Source organism: Triturus cristatus, chromosome 12 (assembly GCF_964204655.1).
Source record: "Triturus cristatus chromosome 12, aTriCri1.1, whole genome shotgun sequence".
Classification (NCBI taxonomy): Eukaryota; Metazoa; Chordata; class Amphibia; order Caudata; family Salamandridae; genus Triturus; species Triturus cristatus.
The window spans coordinates 293,345,180-293,366,925 of NC_140595.1; the positions used below are offsets into that span (position 1 = coordinate 293,345,180).

General features: G+C 48.5%; 1 protein-coding gene across 8 annotated transcripts in view; it reads right to left on the minus strand.

The window, feature by feature from the left end:
- Window positions 1-21,746, minus strand: part of NDRG4 (NDRG family member 4) — an 885,840-nt gene that overhangs the window by 29,838 nt on the left and 834,256 nt on the right. For 4 of the 8 annotated variants that reach the window (XM_085637545.1, XM_085637550.1, XM_085637546.1 and 1 more), the window contains one exon: window positions 21,614-21,652. The exons of the other annotated variants lie outside the window; for them this stretch is intronic. In XM_085637545.1, coding sequence (XP_085493671.1) covers window positions 21,614-21,652 — 39 coding nt within the window. The remainder of the gene's footprint in view (window positions 1-21,613; window positions 21,653-21,746) is intronic. 8 annotated transcript variants of the gene reach the window in all.

The window sequence follows — 21,746 nt, forward strand, 5'->3', positions numbered from 1 at the left end:
GTTGGCGTGAACCTGAATAAATGGCTCTTGAACGGTTAGTGCCTGGAGTTCACTAACTCTTCTTAGGGAAGTGATCGCTACCAGGAAGGCTACTTTCCAGGTAAGGAATTGAATCTCGCATGAGTGTAGAGGTTCAAAGGGTGGACCCATCAGGCGTGTGAGGACCAAGTTGAGGTTCCACATTGGAGCCGGTGGGTGACTAGGTGGAATGACTCGTTTGAGTCCTTCCAAGAATGCTTTGATGGCAGGCACTCTGAATAGAGAGAGGTGCTGCCTGGTTTGCAGATAGGCTGATATTGCGGTCAAATGGACACGTATAGAGGTGTACGCCAGATTGCATCGGTATAGGAGTAAGAGGTAACATATGATGTCGTGGATGGATGCGTCCAGCGGGTTAATGTCATTATTACCGCAATAAATGACGAACCTTTTCCATTTGGCTGCATAGCAAGCTCTTGTAGTAGGTCTCCTGGCCTCCTTGATGATGTCCATGCAGTCAGGTGGCAGATTGAGATAGCCAAACTCTAGGACTTCAGGAGCCAGATCGCCAGGTTCAGCTGTTGCGGATCTGGGTGCTGAACCTCTCCATGGTTCTGCGTCAAATGCGCGGGTTTGATCCGCAGCCTTTGATGCGGTACCACGGAAAGTTCGAGGAAGGTGGTGTACCACGGCTGGCGTGCCCACGTGGGAGCAACTAGGACGAGTGTCAGGGAGTGTTGTCGGAGTTTGCGAGCCACCAGCGGTATCAACGGTGCTGGGGGAAAAGCGTACGCAAATCTGCCGGACCAGTTCATCCATATCGCATTGCCCTGCGACTGCGGATGTGGGAATCTGGCGGCGAAGCTTTGGCATTTTGCGTTTTCGCTTGTCGCGAATAGGTCTATCTCTGGGTGACCCCACTGCTGGAAGTACGGTTGGAGTACTGATGGGTGTAACTCCCACTCGTGCATCTGGTGGCTGTGTCTGCTGAGCAGATCCGCCATCTGGTTGTCCTTGCCGGGGAGGTGTTCTGCCATGAGGAACATGTTCCTCTGAATGGCCCACTTCCACATGCTCTGAGCCAGATGAGACAACTGTGGAGAGTGTGTCCCTCCCTGTTTCTGTATGTAGTACATTGCGGTCATGTTGTCCGTCCGGATCAACACGACCTTGTTGCACAGATGTACTTTGAAAGCCTTCATGGCCAGGAAGATTGCCATCAGTTCCAGAAGGTTGATGTGCATCTTCTTCTGTTGTGTCGTCCATAGTCCCTGCACTGTGTAGTGTAGTACATGAGCTCCCCATCCCTGGAGAGACGCGTCCGCTGTCAGTACTATTTGTGGAACAGGCTCTTGGAACGGTCGCCCCTTGCAAAGGTTTTGTGGATTCCACCAATGCAGAGAGTTGTATGCCCGACCGCTCACCAACACTAGGTCTTTCAACTGTCCTTGAGCCTGATTCCACTGACGTGCTAGGCACTCCTGAAGTGGGCGCATATGTAATCTCGCGTGCGGGACTATGAAGATGCAGGAGGCCATCATGCCTATCAACTGCATAAACACTCGCGCTGGAAGCGAGTGATTGTGTTTGAACTTGGAGATCAGCAGTTGTATGCTGTTGATCCTCACTAAACTTGGCTGAGCTGAGGCCGCCAGAGTGTCTATAGTCGCGCCCAGGTACTGTTGTACGTGTGCGGGCTGGAGATGGGACTTTGGGTAATTTAGTGAGAATCCCAGACTGTGAAGAAGGTGAATGGTGCGGGACATATGGCTTGCACATTGCTGGGCCGACTTCGCTTGAACGAGCCAGTCGTCTAGGTAGGGGTAGACGTGTATATGCTGCCTCCGTAAGTGTGCTGCCACCGTAGCTAGGCACTTCGTGAAAACCCTGGGCGCTGTTGTCACGCCGAAGGGAAGGACTTTGAACTGATAGTGCTGCCCCTGAACAGTAAACCTGAGGTATTTTTTGTGTGAGGGGTGGATGGGTATGTGGAAGTACGCATCCTTGAGGTCCAGTGATGCTAGGAAGTCTCCCTGCTTGAGAAGCGGAAGGACTTGCTGTAGAGTGAGCATGTGAAAGTGCTCTGAAAGAATGTACTGGTTCAGGGGTCTCAGGTCTAATATAGGCCTGAGCGACCCGTCCTTTTTTGGAATTAAGAAGTAGAGGGAGTAAACCCCCGTGCCCTGCTCGTGGATGGGTACGAGCTCGATAGCGCCTTTTAGAAGCATACTTTCTACCTCTTGCTGTAAGAGCGTTAAGTGCTCTGAGGACATAGGACGGTTTCTTGGTGGTATTGTGGGTGGAGTGGAAGTTAACTCCAGACAGTAACCGTGTTTTATAATATCTTTGACCCACCTGTCCGTGGTGATGGAGTTCCACGTGGACAGGAACCGTTGTAGCCTTCCCCCGACAGGTGTTATGTGGTCGGGAGGAAGGGAGAGGGCGTCACTGCTTGTTCTTGGGGGAGGACCTGGTGTTGCCGTAGCCACGTCCTCTGCCCTTGGTACTGGAGCCACGATAGCCACCTCGGGTGTTCTTATCGTAGGTGGTCTGCGTATTACCCTTGTTATATGTTTGTTGTGACCCCTGTCCTCTACCTGCCCCCTTGTTTCCGGGGCGACGAAAGGAGCCGCTCCGAAAGGACTGAGTTTGTAGGGCGCCCATGGACTTTGCAGTGTCCGTGTCCTTTTTTATCTTCTCGAGGGTGGTGTCAACCTCAGGTCCGAACAAAAAGTCGGGGTTGACGGGCTGATTAAGTATATTGTTTTGTACCTCAGGCTTGAATCCTGAGATACGTAGCCAGGCGTGACGTCGTAGGATGACGCTAGTGTTGATGGCCCTGGCAGCCGTGTCTGCAGCGTCTAGTGCACATTTAATGGCAGCATTTGTGAGTAGCTGTCCCTCTCTGATAAGGATTTCTGCACCTTCTTTGTAGGGGTCAGGGAGGTGCTGAAGAAGTTGCTCCAGTGTGTCATAGTGCGCTCTATCGTAGCGAGCGAGGAGCGCTTGAGTGTTAGCTATGCGCCATATGTTTGCAGCTTGTGCGGCAACTCGCTTGCCGGAGGTCTCTAGCACCTTGGACTCTTTGTCCGGGGGAGGAGCGTCACCCGTTGTCTGCGAGTGTGCCCTCTTGCGGGCATTCGCCACAACGATGGAGTCGAGTGGTAATTGGCCTCTGATGTAAGTAGGATCCCCAGGTGCTGATCTGTATTTTTTATCGATCCTGGGGTTTATCACTCGTGCCCTGGTGGGTTCCTTGAAAATGTCAGTGGCTGGCTTGAGGACCCCCTTCAACATTGGCAGAGTCTTTACATGTCTTTCTGAGGATGCAAAGGTGTCCATTAGAAAGTCATCTTCGATGATATCAGAGTGAAGCTGTACATCATGGTTGTTTGCCGCACGTTCAATCAGAGCGTTGAACGCCGCAGTATCCTCTGTGGGTGATGTTTTTGGCCCATATAGTTGTGTGTCCTGTGCATCAAGAGGTGCACTGGGGTCTGCAGGGTCGCCCCAAGTTTGGTCAGGGTCCTGCTGGTCATCAGGGTCCGTGTCCACATGGTAGGGGACTTGTTCATCCAAGTAGTCCCCCAATGCATCCGTGTCGGAGCGTGTGGGGGAGGCCCGGTGTGGATCCTGGTAGGGTGAATAGAAGGGTTCATACAGGAGAGGTTCTGAGTCCACAGGCAGCTTCCTCTTTAGCGGGATCCTGAAAGGCTCCAATGGCGGTTCCGAAGTTATCCTTCGGCCGTGGAGAATCATCCTGCCAGTGTCGGCGTCGATGACGTGTGACGGAGACGGCTCGACAGGTGTAACCGCAGTTTTGGTGACCTGTGTCCTGAGTTGAAACGCCTTCGGGATTGTGGGTGGAGGCAAGCCGAAGGTAATGCTGGTCGGCACCGACGAAACCGCCGGAGCCGAACCGGAACCCGACGGGTCCTGGAGGGCGTCCTTGGATCTGCAGCCTGGCATCGCGCCAGGCCGTACTCGGGGCGCCTTAGAGGTCGTGGCCCCCGCCAGGGTCGTCGAGGCGGCTGCAGATATCTTCTGCGCCCGTGGCGCATCGAGTCGAGGTGCGGAGATCACCGTCGACGTCTTCGACACGTGAGGTTTTGGTGTCGTCGAGGGAGTGCTGCGAGGCGTAGCAGGCGGGACGGCCCTCGGTGTCGGTGGCGTCGACGCCGGTAACCGGGCAGGTTTGTCGGCGCCGATGACCTTCTTCCGTTTGTCGACTCCCATGTCGCCCGTCTCGAGTTCGGCACCGAAGTCTCTCTTGGTGCGGTCGGTGCCGACCCGGTGCGCTGGCGTCGAAGGTGTTGAAGGCCTCGATCCGACTAGCGCCACTTTCAGTTTCGGTTTCGTAGGAACCCGAGCAGCTTTCGGTTTCGGTTTCGTGGAAGGGAAACCAGCTGGCTTAAGCGGTAATGGCTGCCGCTGAACGTCCGAGGCCGGGCCCGAGGGCGGGGCCGAAGGACTGCGTGATAGGTCTCGGGTAAGGCCCGAAGGCGATCCCTCGACCGGAGCCATAGTCTGTGGCGCTGGTGAAATTTCGGTCTGAACAGGTAGGCCTTGTTCATCATCGGAGCTACTCTCTTCGGCTCCTAAGGCCTCCTCGTCGTCTCCTACCTCGGTGTCGTCTTCACCTCTGTGGAAGAGTGACTCGTCGGCCTCGTCCGATCCGGGTTCGTGTTCGTGTTCGGAAACGGGACTGGAGGGTGAGACTTCTACTTCTTCGACGTCGTCAGCCTCGTCGAAGATGTCAGCTGGGGCCGGTGCCGCGTGCTGCGCTTCGAGCCTCGCCGCTCGACGATTCCGCAGAGTCTTCTTTGAACGGAACCGGGCACAGGCCATACATGTCGATTCGTCGTGGTCCGGCGAAAGGCATTTGTTGCACACCGGATGGACGTCGATGTGTGGGTACTTCGCATTGCATACCGGACACCTTTTGAATGGCGTCCTGGATTCCATCGTCGAAGTAGAGTCGATGGACAGGCAAATGCGAACAAAGTCGGTGCTGAAAGTTAGTAAACTAACAAAAAGTATCGAAACCCGATCGATAAACAGTACCGACGCGAACTAAAGGCCTTGTGGCCTCGACAAAAGTTTTTCCTAACTTGAGCTAAGATAGCACATCCGAACCCAATGGCGGAAAAAAACAATCTGAGGATGGAGAGGATGCCCATGCGCACTGTAGTCCATGGGAGGAGTCACCTATCCAAGGATACTTCGAAGACTCTTCCAGGACAACAACGTGCAAACATCCGGACCCAACACTAGGCGGCGATCTATGCACAGATATGAATTCAGCAGCCCACATGCCTCGAACACAAAAGTTATAGTCACTGGAATCCTCCAGGCTAAGTACGTTACCAGCCCACAGCACGGATGGTCCTAACCGTCCTCTGCATATACGCCGATCCCGGCGTATGCCAACAGAGGGCAGAAATGAAATGGCCGACAATGCCAATCGGTAGGCTGTGAGGGGCACGACGAGTGTTGGGGAGAATCGAGGAGTCAGGGAAACACCCAGCCGGGGTCTCTACCTGAAGGGAGCAGCCGCTCAACCTCTTCCTCAGACTGCACCGGAACGCGGAGTCACCTCCTGGTGATGCGTCACCGATACCCCAATCAAAAGCAAGAAGACTGAAACGAGAGCAGCCGCTCGATCGATCCTGTGGACTTCCGAGTCTGTAACGCGGCAAACACCTCCTGGTGTGCGTTACAGCTGGCAGTCCCTGTATCTCTGGTCGGGCTGGGAGTTACGACTCCAACCAGCAAAAGCGCCACTGCGCTTTGACTCAGCCGAGTCAAAAAGCGAAGCTCAATGGTTGACCGGTAGAGCTTCCGGGTCCTTCACAGGTGACGATGGGGCAAGACACGGCCCAGGGAGTAACGACTCGACCTACCTCCGTTCTTGCCTTACTGGAGCACCACTCCGGAACACTGCTCTTCACGCAGCAGGTACGTCGGTGTAAACACAATATCCGACAGCCTTGTACCTCCCGGTTCCTCCCTTTATAGGGCGTGTTTTCCTTGAGTTATGTAACAGCTCTCCTGTTTACATAAGGGCGTGTTTTCCCTTGAGTTATGTAACAGCTCTCCTGTTTACATAAGGGCGTGTTTTCCCTTGAGTTATGTAACAGCTCTCCTGTTTACATAAGGGCGTGTTTTCCTTGAGTTATGTAACAGCTCTCCTGTTTACATAACCTCTCAACCGCTAAGCATCCTGGGAGATGTAGTCCGTTTACGCTGGTTACCGTTTTCCTCCCCTCGCATGACAGGAATTCTTGACAGTACATCCTCCCTCTCAGCGGCTCCCCACGGGTCCAGCGCTGGCAGGAAAACGCCGATGGAACAAGGAGACCAAGCGCGGAGCATGAACCCCTTCAGCCGGTTCCCATGATTGCTCCTCCGGGCCATAGCCTTTCCACGCAACCAGGTACCACAGCTTCCCCCTGCGCCATTTGGACGCCCGTATGCCCGACACTTCATACTCCACCTCCGACTCCACGCATACCGGCCTAGGTGTCCCAGACGGCTTGGAGGGTGCTGGTTTGAGCAATGATACATGAAAGACAGGGTGTATCCGCAATGACTGGGGCAAGCACACCTTCACGTTCACGGGACCCAAACACTTGGTAATGCGATAGGGGCCCATGTACTTGGGATGGAACACACTGTTCTTTCGAAACCTCATGTTTCTTGTGGATATCCAGACGTAGTCTCCAGTGCGGTACAGTGGCCCGGGCCTTCTCTTCCTGTCGGCCGCAGCCTTGTATCGTCTCTTGGCCTCTATTAGGACAGCCCTTGAGCGCATCAACGTGTCTTTTATGTGTGCCACCCTGTCCGCTGTGGCGGGAATCCTGTCCTCTCTGAACGGATGTAGAAATGGCAAGAACCTGGGATGTTGGCCATAGTTGCTATAGAACGGAGATGACTGTGTGGAGCTGTGAGTGACGTTGTTATAGGCTATCTCTGCAACCCATAGCAAGTCGACCCATTCTTCCCTGCCCTGGTCCACAAAACATCGCAGATACTGTTTGAGCGTTTGGTTCAGGCGCTCGGTTTGGCCGTCCGTTTGAGGGTGGTAGCTGGTGGACAGGGCGGTCTTAACATGCAGCGCAGTGCACCAAGTCTTCCAGAATTGCGCAGTAAACTGCGACCCCCGGTCCGACACGATCACCCCAGGTAATCCATGCAGTCGTACCACATTCTTTAGGAGTAGTGACGCCAATTCCCCGGCCGTAGGGACTCTCTTGCAGGGGATGAAGTGCCCCATTTTCGTCAAGTAATCCACCACCACCAGTATTGCCGTCATCCCCTGGTCTACCGGTAGGCCCACCACGAAGTCCAGTGATATGCTATCCCATGGTCTATCCGGGGTCGGAAGTGGATGTAAGAGCCCTTGGGTTCGGCCATGGTCGGCCTTCATGGTAGCACACGTAGGACACTCCTGTCCCCACCTCCTGACATCCACTCTCATGGTTGGCCACCAGAAATGCCGTCCCATGCTAGCCACCGTTTTTTCAAAGCCCAAATGACCTGCGCATGGAGAGTCATGGCACCAGATGAATGCTTGTTTCCTTAGCCTAGGCGTGGGTATCAACAGGCACCTGCCCTTCAGGGGTATCCCGTCCTTCAGCTGCCATTCTCTGTGACTGAGGAGCCACCTCCGCCATGCGAATGACCTGATCCCTCTCTTTATTCCCCTCAGGAAAGTATCCGGTTGGATAACCCCCAATACCATCCTCGGGGAAATGATGGAACGCTCGGTCGCAGGCAATGGTTCCTTAACTGCAGATTGACGGGACAGGGCGTCCGCCTTCCGGTTTTCCGTCCCCGGCCGATATGTGATGCGGAAGTTGAACCCCGCAAAGAAGATCATCCACCGCAGCTGCCTGGGAGAAAGGTGTCTTGTGGCCGTCATGAACTGTAGATTCCGATGGTCCGTGTACACCGATACCACATGTCTTGCCCCCATCAACCAATGCCTCCATTCGGTGAAGGCGTCCTTGATTGCGAGAAGCTCCTTCTCCGCAATATGGTAGTTGCGTTCGGCGTCGTTGAGTTTGCGGGACATGTACGCAACGGGATGAAGCACCCCTGTGTCGTGGTTGCGTTGGGACAAGATAGCCCCCAGCGCCACATCCGATGCGTCCGCTTCCACCACGTAGGGGAGATCCGGATCGGGGTGAGCCAACACCGGCGCCTTACCAAAGGCGCTTTTCAGGGCCTCAAAGGCTGTGTTCGCTTCAGGGGACCAGACAAACTCCTTGGACTTCCTCAGTAGCTGTGTGATTGGGGCCACCAATCCTGAAAATCCATCTATAAACCTCCTGTAAAAGTTGGCGAAGCCAATGAAACTTTGGACGTCCTTCACGCTTTGGGGCACCGGCCATTCTTTCACCGCCTTGATCTTTCGTTCTGCCATCTCCTGTCCCTCTGGACTCAGCATCACTCCGAGGAATTCCACGGACGTGACGTGGAAGTCACACTTGCTGAGTTTACAAAACAGCTTGTTTTCCCTCAGCTTTTGGAGCACAGCATTGACGTGGTGTACGTGCTCCTCCACACTGGACGAGTAGATGAGGATGTCGTCGATATATACGACCACGTAGATATCCAACTCCTCTCTGAATACCTCATTCAAAAAGTACTGAAAGGCTGCCGGGGCGTTGCACAGACCGAACGGCATGACGAGGTACTCAAAAAGGCCGAACCTGGTCTTAAAGGCGGTCTTCCACTCGTCTCCGTCCCTCATGCGCACCAGATGGTATGCCCCTTTCAAATCCAACTTGGTGTAGATACGAGCTTTCTTGACCTGTTCCAGCAGTACACTGATGAGAGGCAAGGGGTACCGATTCTTTATGGTTATCGCATTCAATGCCCTAAAGTCCACACAGGCTCTCAGCTCCCCATTAGCTTTCGGGATGAAGAAGAGTGGCGAGGCGGCCGGAGACTTGGACGGGCGGATGAATCCTAGCTTGAGGAGTTTATCCAGGTACCCCCGGAGATGCACGTTTTCAGGCTCCGTCAGGGCATACAGCCTGCCGCTGGGAACGCTGGCCCCTGGCACCAGGTCGATCTGGCAGTCAAACTGTCTATGTGGTGGTAGCACGTCCGCCTTCACCTCATCAAATACATCCTCAAAACTGTGATAAGCCTGGGGGAGAGCCACATCTTTTTCTGCCGCTGTAGCCACCGTCTGACTCCCGCTCTCATCTGCGTCAAGGGATTCCGTTCTTTTTCCACAATGCAGGATGCAATACGGTGACGTCATTTCGACGCGATGTGTTGGCCAATCCACAGAGGGGTTGTGTTTCTGTAGCCACGGCAATCCCAATATGACGCCATATTGGGGCGCTCGGATGATGTTAAAATCGATTTGTTCCAAATGGTTCCTCCCATATCTCATCGGAAGGACCCCCGTGTGCTGCCCGATGGGCCCCGTCACCAATCGCCTTCCGTCTACAGCATAGACGTCTTCGGGTACAGCTTTGGGAAGAAGCACTAGCCCTAGCCTGCATGCCTCGTTGTGGTCCATAAACATGCCAGTGGCCCCTGAATCCACCATGGCCACAACGGGTATCCACTGGTCATGCACTCCCACGTGCACCGTGAGAAACAGGTGTCGGTGTCCCTTAGTGACCGAGTTGGAGAGTGAAGGGATGGATGAGTGACTCCGAGATGCCCCTTCTTTGGTCTGGGAGTCCTCTAGTTTTCCGCCGGTATGTCCACCACGGCTGTTACCGACCGGTTGGCCCGATAACGTGACGTCTTCGGCTTGGCAGGGCATTCACGTACGCAGTGGCCTTTTTTGCCACAATATAGGCACAATCCTTGTTTACGGCGTGACTCTTTCTCCGTGGCTGTGAGGCTCGCTCGTATTGCGCCGATGTCCATGGGTTCTCCCTTGGATGCGGTGGAAGTTTCAGGACTTCCCACCGTCACATAGGATGGAAGGGATTTTCCTTTTCTCCCCTGATCCCCTTTTCTTTCACTCAGCCTATGTTCCAGCCGTAATACCAGGTTGATAAGGCCCTCACATGTCTTGGGTTGAGGGTCAATATGAGCCACGGCGTCTTTGAGCTCATCGCACAGCCCGTGATGGAAGAGCGCCGTCTGTTTAGCAACAGGCCACTTGGTTTCCGCAACTAGCCGTCGGAACGCGTTGAGATACTGCACCAGGTCGTTGGATCCCTGTCTCAACTCAAGCATTTCACGGTCCGCCGTGTACGAGTCAGCCCTTCTGTCGAATACCTTCAGGAATTCCTCGCGAAAAGCACCCCAATCACATAAGATGGGGTCGTCCCTGCTCACCAGAGGTACGGCCCATTGTGCCGCGTTTCCAGCCAAATAGGAAATAAGGAAAGCCACACGAGCCTGACTCGTGGGGAACGCCCTTGGTTTGCATGATAAATGTAGCGCCACTTGTGTGAGGAATACCTGCACTGTGTTAGGATCCCCACTGTACCTCTCTGGTGTTGCCAAGGGGATGGCTACCGGCATTTCCACTACTACCGCAGGGGTCTGGTTCGTGAGGGAGGTGCTGGGCGTGAGCGGGTCCAATTGGATAGCATCCAGTCTGGCTTTTACATCGGCTGTTTCTTGCCTGGAGGCAGCCACTTCAACTTGCACGGTCGCTAAAGCAGCCAGCACATCATCAAGTGTTGCCATGTCTGCTATCGACCGGGAGACAGTTAGTGTTATTACGGTCGGATATTTTGTAACGCCCTGAACGTCCCAGGATCGTTTAACAGACACGATAATGAGGACGCAACCACTTGTGAAGGGTTAGTTATTTTAATGAAGGCAAAACAATACAACGAATAAACAAAAGTTATAGTCACTGGAATCCTCCAGGCTAAGTACGTTACCAGCCCACAGCACGGATGGTCCTAACCGTCCTCTGCATATACGCCGATCCCGGCGTATGCCAACAGAGGGCAGAAATGAAATGGCCGACAATGCCAATCGGTAGGCTGTGAGGGGCACGACGAGTGTTGGGGAGAATCGAGGAGTCAGGGAAACACCCAGCCGGGGTCTCTACCTGAAGGGAGCAGCCGCTCAACCTCTTCCTCAGACTGCACCGGAACGCGGAGTCACCTCCTGGTGATGCGTCACCGATACCCCAATCAAAAGCAAGAAGACTGAACCGAGAGCAGCCGCTCGATCGATCCTGTGGACTTCCGAGTCTGTAACGCGGCAAACACCTCCTGGTGTGCGTTACAGCTGGCAGTCCCTGTATCTCTGGTCGGGCTGGGAGTTACGACTCCAACCAGCAAAAGCGCCACTGCGCTTTGACTCAGCCGAGTCAAAAAGCGAAGCTCAATGGTTGACCGGTAGAGCTTCCGGGTCCTTCACAGGTGACGATGGGGCAAGACACGGCCCAGGGAGTAACGACTCGACCTACCTCCGTTCTTGCCTTACTGGAGCACCACTCCGGAACACTGCTCTTCACGAAGCAGGTACGTCGGTGTAAACACAATATCCGACAGCCTTGTACCTCCCGGTTCCTCCCTTTATAGGGCGTGTTTTCCTTGAGTTATGTAACAGCTCTCCTGTTTACATAAGGGCGTGTTTTCCCTTGAGTTATGTAACAGCTCTCCTGTTTACATAAGGGCGTGTTTTCCCTTGAGTTATGTAACAGCTCTCCTGTTTACATAAGGGCGTGTTTTCCTTGAGTTATGTAACAGCTCTCCTGTTTACATAACCTCTCAACCGCTAAGCATCCTGGGAGATGTAGTCCGTTTACGCTGGTTACCGTTTTCCTCCCCTCGCATGACAGGAATTCTTGACAGGTGGGGTGTTCAGGGGGAGGCTCGCTGTGTTTAGAAATAACTTATGGGTTTAAAAACACCTTTTGCAGAGTTCCTTGTGTGCCGAGCAGCTGTAAGGCGACAATGCACGTGTCAAGATACCTCTGGCAATTTCTGTTCCTGCTGGAGAGAGACCAGGGTTTTATCTAGAGCCAGTTTTAAAACATCATAAAGTAGTGCAGAGGGTAAATATGCCTGCTGCTAAGAACGTGTACCATGCAGATCACAGAACTGTGTTTTATGTGGATAGCTCAGGGGGTTACTGCTTTTGTCAGAGAGATCCCTTTGTTACTTGCAGTTCATAAGTTACAATCAAAATTGAGCACAATGGCCTATGAACTGTTATCAAAGAGCTGCATGCAAACTGCATGGTATATTTTGTAATGTTATGCCTTTGTTCCCAGTCTTTATTTATCCTAATGTTGCTAAAAGGGGTTTGCTTGGGTAAAAATATAGTCATATCAATAAAGCCAACCCCAATCACTGTGGTAAACTGTAAATTGAAGAATGTGCTTCTGTAGACCAAACACTCTTAAAATATACTGCCTACTAGTATGGATGATATACGATTCCTACACATTGTAATCCTAACTGTTTTATGTAACATTTATTTTAGACTGACACATTCATTGTCTCTGTATAATGTGTGTGTGATTTAAGTGCCCTGACACCCTAAACTGATATGTGTGAGTCATTGGAGGTGGCACCAAGAAGATTATTGCACCAGGCGTCACCAGCACTAAAGCCAGTCCTGTTCCTAATTGCTATATTTAACTTACCTATAAGTCCCTAGTATATGGTACAAGATGCAACCAGGGCCTGTAAGTTAAATGCCACTAGTGGACTACACCACTTATTGTGCCATCCAATAGAGTGGCAGTGGAAACATGGGTTGAAGTCTATGAGTGCTGCCTGACTGTAGTAGTGTAAAAACTGCAATTCGATCTCTCAAAATAAACCCCTCTGAAGGGTAAGCCCCCCTTTTAAATCTTAATAAGTTATACCTATTTAGGCCTTCTAGCCAGGGTGCATTATTTTAACTGATAAGTAGGACATATAGAAATTTAAAGTTAAGATGCCCTTACAGTGACTAGCACCCAAAAACTATTTTTTACTATGGCAGGCATAGCTGTCCTTTGTAGAAAACAATAGTACAGATTAAAATCCTTAAGCTCTGTTTCGAGAATGGAATAGCTAGAAAAATATTGAAAAAACTAGTTTTAATATTTATTAAGTATCCAAATTCAATGGTAAAGTTTTATTTGTAATAAATATTAACGAATTTAAACTTTTAGAAAGTTACCTTTTCCCTGCTTGAAGTTGTGGATGCTCATGTGCATTTGCTCTCCAGCTTCTACCAGCCAGTGATTAGCATTTGAAACCTGTGAAAACTGTGTGAAATGCCTTCCAGGAGAAAAAACATAGAGTGACCAGAATGGACATAAGACTTCTCTGAGCCTCACAGAATATGCATGGTTGGGCTGTGGGCCTCCTTTTGACAGCACAGAGTAAAATCCTGTTTCACAGGACTACTGAGCCACATGTAATATTCAAAAGGTAGAGAACACAATGCCAAAACAATTCCCTGTGTATCCAATGTCTGGTTGCTGAAGAGCCCTGATTTGTCCTACTAGGCTTCTGTCTCTGGGTATTCAATATAACACTTGGGGCGTACTTGAAAGTAAGGAAACAAGATGCTAAGACAATTCCTGTGTATTCTGGTTGCTAAAACCCCCTGTTTTTGTACCAGACTTCTGCCTCTGGTTTATTGTGGGTATGGTGGATGCTTCAAACTGAATTTTAGAGTTAGATGTGGGAAGACCCAAGGATTACCATAGTACATTCCCCACACACACACACCAAGCCCTCAGAGTCCAAGTTGAATGTGGGCGAAGACTTTAACCAACTTGAAAATGCCTAAAGTTGATAGAGTTGGCCCTGGGATTGTTTACCCAGTTGATTAGGGTGTGCCCACAAGTCATTCTCACCAACTAGCTGGTGCCAGAGATAAAAGTAGCTACTCCAGGCACACTCTTCAGAACATTGCTGGACCTGAGGAAGAACAGGAGAGGACTGGACCAGCTGCCTGTGACCTGAGAGGAACCCTGAAGGGCTGTACCTTCTACATCTTGTACACAGGACATAGAAGTTGACTCTAACAGTCACAAGGATAAGGCTGACCTCCTGTTCAGCAGGGATACAACAAGCTACAAGAGGCCTTTCTTGCATCTGCCCTGCTGACCACTGGCAACTAGACCTGGAATGAAACTTGCTGTTGACCCCTGTCTAACACTCTGTGAGTCTCTGGATGCCTCAAACGAGGTCCTGGTGCTTTTAGAAGTATACTCCTGTGGTGGACTGAGACTTAAAGGTTACATCAGAAGGTACATTCTTTGACTACAATGAACCTGGTTGTGTACCTGAACTGCGCTCTATCATAGCAACCTCAAATTGGGCCTAAGTCCCAGTCTACAGCGACCATTGACATTCATTTACACTTTGTGCTTTTTGGTGCTATTCCTACTTAAAACTTTACAAATTCATATCTCTGGTTCCCCTTATAGTATTTTTGTCATTTGGTTTATTACATTTTATTCTATTTTTTTAAATTTAGTTTGGGATTTTTATTGAGATACATTATGGCTTTATTACTGTTTTGGTACTCCATAAATACTTTACACATTGCCCTGAGCTAAGTCTGACTGCTCTGTTCCATAGCTACCAGGGAATTAACCACGGGCTAATTTATTGACTTTGAGGGTTCCCCCTGACAAGGGTTATGATTATTCCTTGAGGTGAGCAGTCACCCGCCCCAAATAATATTCCAATGATTTACAATACTGGGTTATTCATTGCATAAATGCATGCAGTGGTAATACACTCAGCACAGTAAAGTGAATTACTCCCATTCTGACTAATTCAGTCCTTTTGAATAGCTGATTATACTGAATCAGGCTCTTGTGTGCAATGACAAATAGAATAGGTTCATGAAGTTTCTCTGCCCTCAAATTTCACGTATTTCAATATTGCTCAGAATAAAGGTTATTTTCTGCCATGCCATTTTAATGCATGGAGATAGAAAATGAAGGAACCAAAGACGTTCAAAGGAAATAAATTAAATATCATTTTTCTTAAGTCCAACACCTCACTGAGATCACTCATTTAGGCACCCCGTTTTCTATTTTACATGTGGAATCCCTCTATGTAGATCCCCTGTGCTTTTCTGAGGCACTCCTACATGATCTTTTGTTAGGTTCGTCAACATCTACTTCGTTCCTGCAAATCTCCTTCTGATCTGCTGCTGTGCCCACTGAGTTCTATCCTCTTGTCCACCAACCACTTATCTGCTGCTGTACACTGACCTGTGCACTCCATTGCTCACTAGTCTATGCCTCTTGCATGCTTCCCTGCTGCACATCACCCAGTTTTATCTGGTACAACGAGGTATATATGACTGTTGGTTTGTGCTTGTGTGCATTGTATACTCACTAGAATAGGTACTGACCACCTACTCATCCAACACATTCAAGTTGCAAAACTCATTGATTCACCAGTCTAGCATCCTGAATGAAGCAGACAAAACAACAGGAAGCCTGTACTTGTTTTAGTGTATTGAATCATTTGAAAGGATGATATCATGACCATACATTAACCTTGTCCCTATACTCCTATTTAGAATGAGAGACTTTGTGCAGGGGTGCCCTTATGTCTGCAGCATGGAGTACTTGGTCGTTGCATGGATGTCTGTACATACGATGGCCTGTATAAATGTATGCCAGTATCTTAGTTGGCCTGTGAGCCGGGAAGTGTCTATGTCTGAGTTTGTGCACGGGTGCCTGTATACCAGTTAAATGGTTGTTTGCAGGTGTTTTGGTCTATGCACAAGTATTTTGTCTTCCTCTATATGCATGAATTATACAAAAGCCAAATTGAATGGCCTTCAATGTTTCTTTTAGAAAAGTATTGGTGGGGAACACTCTTGCCATTTTGACAATTATATAACCTCACTACATCAATAGCAACTCTAAATGTATGGCAGCAACTCTAAATGTATGGAGATCACAGGCGTGTCCACATTTGTCTGGCAACTAAGAGGAATTCGGAAGCAAAATCCCAGATTATCTGAAACATCGACCATTGTATAAAGGAAAGCTTTCCGAGCCTTAATGGTGCCATACCTAAGATCCCTACTGCTGGCTGCCTCAGCAGACAACACAGTCCCATTTCCGAGGCTCAAGAATTGAGAGCAACTGCAACCCCGTTACAGAAAGTGAAAAACACTGGGGTCTAGATTGATCACAATGTTTCCTTTGCACAACACACTTGCCTTCACAACCCCCCACTGCCAGTTAAAGATGTTCAAAAGGGTATTCTCTCTCCTCCAGAAACTATTTAGCATCGAGCTCACCAGAGCGCTTGTTAACTCCCAGCTGGAGTTCTGCAATGTAATCCACGTGTGACCAACAAAAAAAGGATTCCAGTAGCTTCCAACAATCCAAAATCAAGCAGTCTGGCTACATCGCAATTAAAAAAAATGAGATCACATCACCTCAGCTGTGTAAGAGCTTTAGTGGTTCCCAATGGACTAAGGCTCAAGTTCAAGGGGTGTGGAATGGTGGTATGCTTACCTAGACATGTTTAGCCACAGCTCCCACCATCCCCTTGACTGATCCTGCCGTGACTCTCTAACATGTGCCAAAAAGTCTATAAAAGAGCATCAAGAAGCAGCAGCAATCCAGTTCAAGAGGATATGACCAACCCAGAGTGTTCCATGGGAGACTTGCAAACACAGCAGATTGGTAGTGAAAGGTGGGACGCCAGCTGGGGGGAAATCACTGGCTGGAGCCTCGGAGTAGAAGGCTAGTTTCAGAGTGACAGGGAGGTGTCTTGCCTGTTTGAATGGTATGTGATTTGAAGCTCTAGTCCTCAAGTAGAGCTTGTGTACTTGAGTAGCTGTGGGCACAGAGCTGAGGTCAGCGACTAGTGACCTAAGAGACTGATAGGCTGCCAGATCATACTGTGAAAGGTATGGGCTTACGTACACACACACTTGCGTTATTCCCTTTGAGCGGCACAGGGGAGGGTGGCAGGTAGTACTCAGTCTGGGCAGACAACTATCTCTAATACCATGGATGGAAGCTGAATCTGATAGAGCTGGTAGAGTGTGAATCTGTCATGTTGAACTGAAGAAGCCTACATGCCGCACTGGCAGGCACATTGTAGTCATACAAGAGCTAATTAATGAAACAATGTCAGTCAAGCAGGAAAATGACTTGGATTTTGTGGCTCATAATATAGACACTTAGTTGAACTGAGATGGGCAAATAGAAAGTCATTAAGCAGGCACTAACAAACAAATTAGATAAGTTAACAGGCATGTGCTGCTCTGGAAATGAGAATCATGTGGGAGAAAAAGGAACACAGGAGAGTAATGAAGATGATCTAAGACTTCCATAAAGGGGTCCCTGAAGGTGGAACAAGATTAGAGGACAGAAATGGAGGGCACAATAAACTCCTAAGCATGTTTGTGAATCTAATAAAAAATGATTTGTGAAGTATGGAAGCAGAAGACTACCTGAAGATGTAAGCACAATGAAAGTGAAAGTTAAATCCCTCTTAGACAGGGCAAAGAAGTGTGAAGAGTTGAAAAAACAGAAGGAGAATCACACAGTAATACCATTGATGTACTTTGTATATCTGAGGAAGTAGAAGGCTATAAGGTGGAACCATTCTTGCCAGACTGGATTCAAAGAAAGTTGAAATCTAGGGACTATCAAAGTTCAAGATAGCTTTATTCGACAGTTATGTCATAAAAGCAAAACACAATACATTACGATATACATATTAAAATTTCATAATTTGGTCTGAACTTCATGACTGAGACCAAATAGTCAGGTACCCTCAATCACCACCCTGGATCTAATGGACCAGGCCCAGCCTAGAAACTTAGCCATGGCAATTGCTATTGGCTGTAATGGATCCGTTGTAAGAATTCTTAGGGCCTCATCATGCTTCCTAAAACCCAAAAGCTTACAGATAGGAATGACCCACATGGCCCGAGGTTTTTTATATAATGGACAAAAAAACAACAAATGGCTAACCGTTTCTTCTTTATCTAAACATTTTGGGCAATCTTTCGTAGTAATCCCGGCCCAATTACCAGTAAAAGATCTAACCGGTAGGGTACCGATCCTCATTTGGAAGTATAACTTCCTGTCTGAAGGTTTTTCAATAAAATCCCAATAATCTTCTAGCGCAGGATTTGTCTTCAGTTCAAGGAATCGGCCTGTCAAATGTTTAGTAACACCCTTTGCTCGCATTGTTGCCATTGTCATACCCCAGTACTTCTCCTTCAATAACTTCATTGACGGAAAAGAAGCATTTAGGGGGTCATCCCAGAGATCAATCAGGCCTAGGTTCACCAGTAGCAACCTTATCTCACCTAGCCATTTAATCTTATGGGAACAATCTGAGTCCATTACATCTTTTAGCCCTCTAGCATAGTGTGAAAGGTCCCCCGTGCACCACAATCTTTGCTAATTTAAAAGAGGGCGAAGTTTAGCCAAATCCCTTATTGGTTTCCTCCCTAGGTCAAACAATAATGGGCACATAGGGGTACTTTTTGGGGCGCCAACAGCCCTACGTAAACAAGAATTTTCAGCAGCCGTTATAGTACGTAGGTTCTGGAACCCCCATAGTTCCGCACCATACAGACTAGAGCTTAGGACTTTCAGACCATAAATCTCCATAAACGAGCCAAGTGGTTTGGAGAACGAGGTTTTAAAATTAGCTCGGCCTGTTTATGCTTTAGGGTAGCTGCATTAATTTGCTTGGACCAGCTCATATCTGACTGCAGCGTAACCCCCAGATAGGTAAAGGCGTCTACTTTTTCAAGGGGTACATTATTCATAAATACCTTACCCCGAAAGGATTTGTGCTCGTTGAATGTCATAAATTTAGTTTTTTCAGTATTAATTATAAGACCCCGATTTGTGCAGAAATCCTCAAACCTTCTAAGTGCCATTTGTAGGCCACTAGGGGTCTTAGAAACGAACAATGTATCGTCCGCGAACATGAGGACAGGTATATGTTGTTTTGCCAATACAGGGGCATCGGTGGGGGTCTCCTGGAGGAAATCAACGACCCCATTCATGAAGAGTGAAAACAGAGTAGGCGCAAGCACGCAACCCTGGCGCACTCCTCTTTCAACGGGAAATTAATCGGTGACCTCACCCCTTGTCCCCACCTGACCCGTGCATGGTTGTCCTCGTGTAAGCGGACGACCAAGGACAGCAAATCAGCTGGCAACGCCATTTCATCCAAAACATCCCATAGCTTACGTCAAGGTACCAGATCGAAGGCTGCTTTCAGATCAACGAATACCACATACAGAGCACCCTTCCCCAATACGACTGTTTTCCAATAAATGTTGATAAAACGAAAAACCTGATCGATAGTACTCGTAAGAGGACGAAAGCCTGCTTGCAATGGGGTAAGAATGTGCTCATCATCCATCCATGCCTGAAGCTTTTGAAGGATCAATCTACCCATGACCTTTTGCATGGAATCTATAAGACTTATTGGTCTATAATTGGCTGCAGCGGATTTATCCCCCTTTTTAAAAACCGGTATAATCTCGGCCCCTTTCCAAGAGGCCGGGATTGGTGCCCCACAAGCAATAGCATTAGCTAGATGTCTTATATACAGGCGCCACGAGGATTTATAGTTTAAAAACACATCTCCAGGGATGTTATCCATTCCAGGAGCACGATTGGGGACTATCACTTTTGCATTTTGGTGGATCAAGCACACAATGTTGCAGTTCTTCCAATAATACATTATACCCCAGGTGCGTAACTTATATGCATGCACTGACAGAAGCTTGGCCTCTCTTTTTGAGGCTGCCACTCAAGATTAAAAGAACTAAACAGGATTGGCCAAAACAGAAAATGCAGTAGTGACCTTATTTATAATTCATAGCTACTAAAGTTGGAAGTTATTTCTGGAAATCTTTCTTTTGCTTTCTTCTAGGAGAAAATTGATTTAGGGATGTATAATCTTGTAAATTCTAAGATAGGCACAAGCAATTTCAAAGCATAATGGGTGTTGCATTTAAATGCCTGGAAGTGCTGATCGAGTTTTAGACAGATTCTGACACTTACTGTTCTTGGCAGTGACCAAGAAGGGAGAGATGAGGTTCGGGGGGAGGGGGGCTTACAGGTTGGGGAGTCTCCTGCTGAGGATAAACATAGCCCTAAAGAATTATAAAACTTGTAGATAGGAGGCATGGTGAAAGTTAGAGGCCTATATAATTGTGTGAAAATTCACAGCACGGGGCATACCTACCCACTCACAAATACACAAACCTGGTTCTTTAAGGGCATAAAAAGTTCACACAAAAATCAAATGGGGAGTTATCTTATGTAACATAAGCCTTCCACCTCAGGCGGTTGCTACATAAGTAGCAATTGGAGGATTGATTGTGTTGCATAGGTGAACCTCAGAGTCTGGATAATGATATGTACTAATAGAAGGACTGCTCGTATAAAAGACATTTAAACAAAAAACAAAAAGAATTTAAGGACTGCTCATTTAAGGTATGCTTGTATATCCGGATTAATGCTCCTACTCCCCTCTTAAAATGGGCTTAGCACTGCTGACGGTCAGGCAAGCTAAGAAGGTGAACAAACGTGTTTTTAAGCCCAGCTCACTGATCTGTTACCATTACATATCACAATGCCACTGGGTACAATTCCCATTCCACTAGTTAGATAATCCCTCACCTGTGCCATCTGTGGGGCAGGCTTAGGGCTGTGATGCAACACATTGTGGTTTCTTTTGAACAATTACAACTTTTTAAGGCACGCTACTGTGCGAGGAATTATTCTTCAAACAAAAAAGGAGATTTCAATGTAGAAACAAGCAGATGTGAAACAAAGTCCACAGCTAGAAGGTTCACCATTACCAGAGAACTTTAAGCAGCAATACAATTTTAAGGTACTTTTCTAAAATAAGAAAAATGGTGCATCTCATATTTGGCTGTACTCTATTTCTTGGCACACATTAAAGAAATAGTTATTTGGTTGGGGGAAAGGACAGTTTAACAGGAGAAAAATGCGCTGGCTGGTTCTACTTTAGATATTAAGATTAATTAACTAGGAAGAAGAAATGCATAGGGCTGCTATAGGGCTCTATGAAATGTATGATGGTAACAGATGTTTTAAGGTTGATGTTACAGAAAGAGATACATGCTTCTCTCTGCAGCTACCTATGGAGAAAAGTGTGTTTCTTGGGATAGGTTAAGTAACCAGGAATGCAAGCAATGTGTTTCTTCAGATAGGCTAAGTTACCGGAATGCAGGCAATGTGCAACAGCTGAAGACCTTCAAGTGCCAAATTGCCCAGAAGCCCTTCTGACCACTGCTCTATATGTCAACTCAGCAGTTATCATACAAACATGTCTCCCAGTGATTCACTTGCATCCCAGCACTCACCCACACAGTGCACAGGCAGCAACATGCATGTCACATGCACACCTTACAAGACCAACAAGTAACTCCATTGATGATTGGCCCAATAACTGTTGGAGCTATAGTTCTTACATGCCTCTGAGCTTTACTGACTAGGGATGTCCCAGAAACAGGGTTAATTCTCAAATATCATAAAACATTCATCAATGATGCACATGGATAAGGGAAAAAGATAGGACGTGGGACAGACAGACATGCAACATTCCAAGGGATGCAGTTGTGTGAATGTACTGATCACAGGTGGTAGTGTGCAGAAGAACAAGTGGGGGATGAAAGCACCAGGGAGTACCTGCTCCTACGCTCTGCCTCCGATCCTTCATGGATGCAACTGAGAGAAAGACAGACAGACAGACAGACAAGAAAGGGAAGAGCGGGAGACAAAGAGAATGGTTCATTTACAGATGACTCCAGAACTCTCCTCC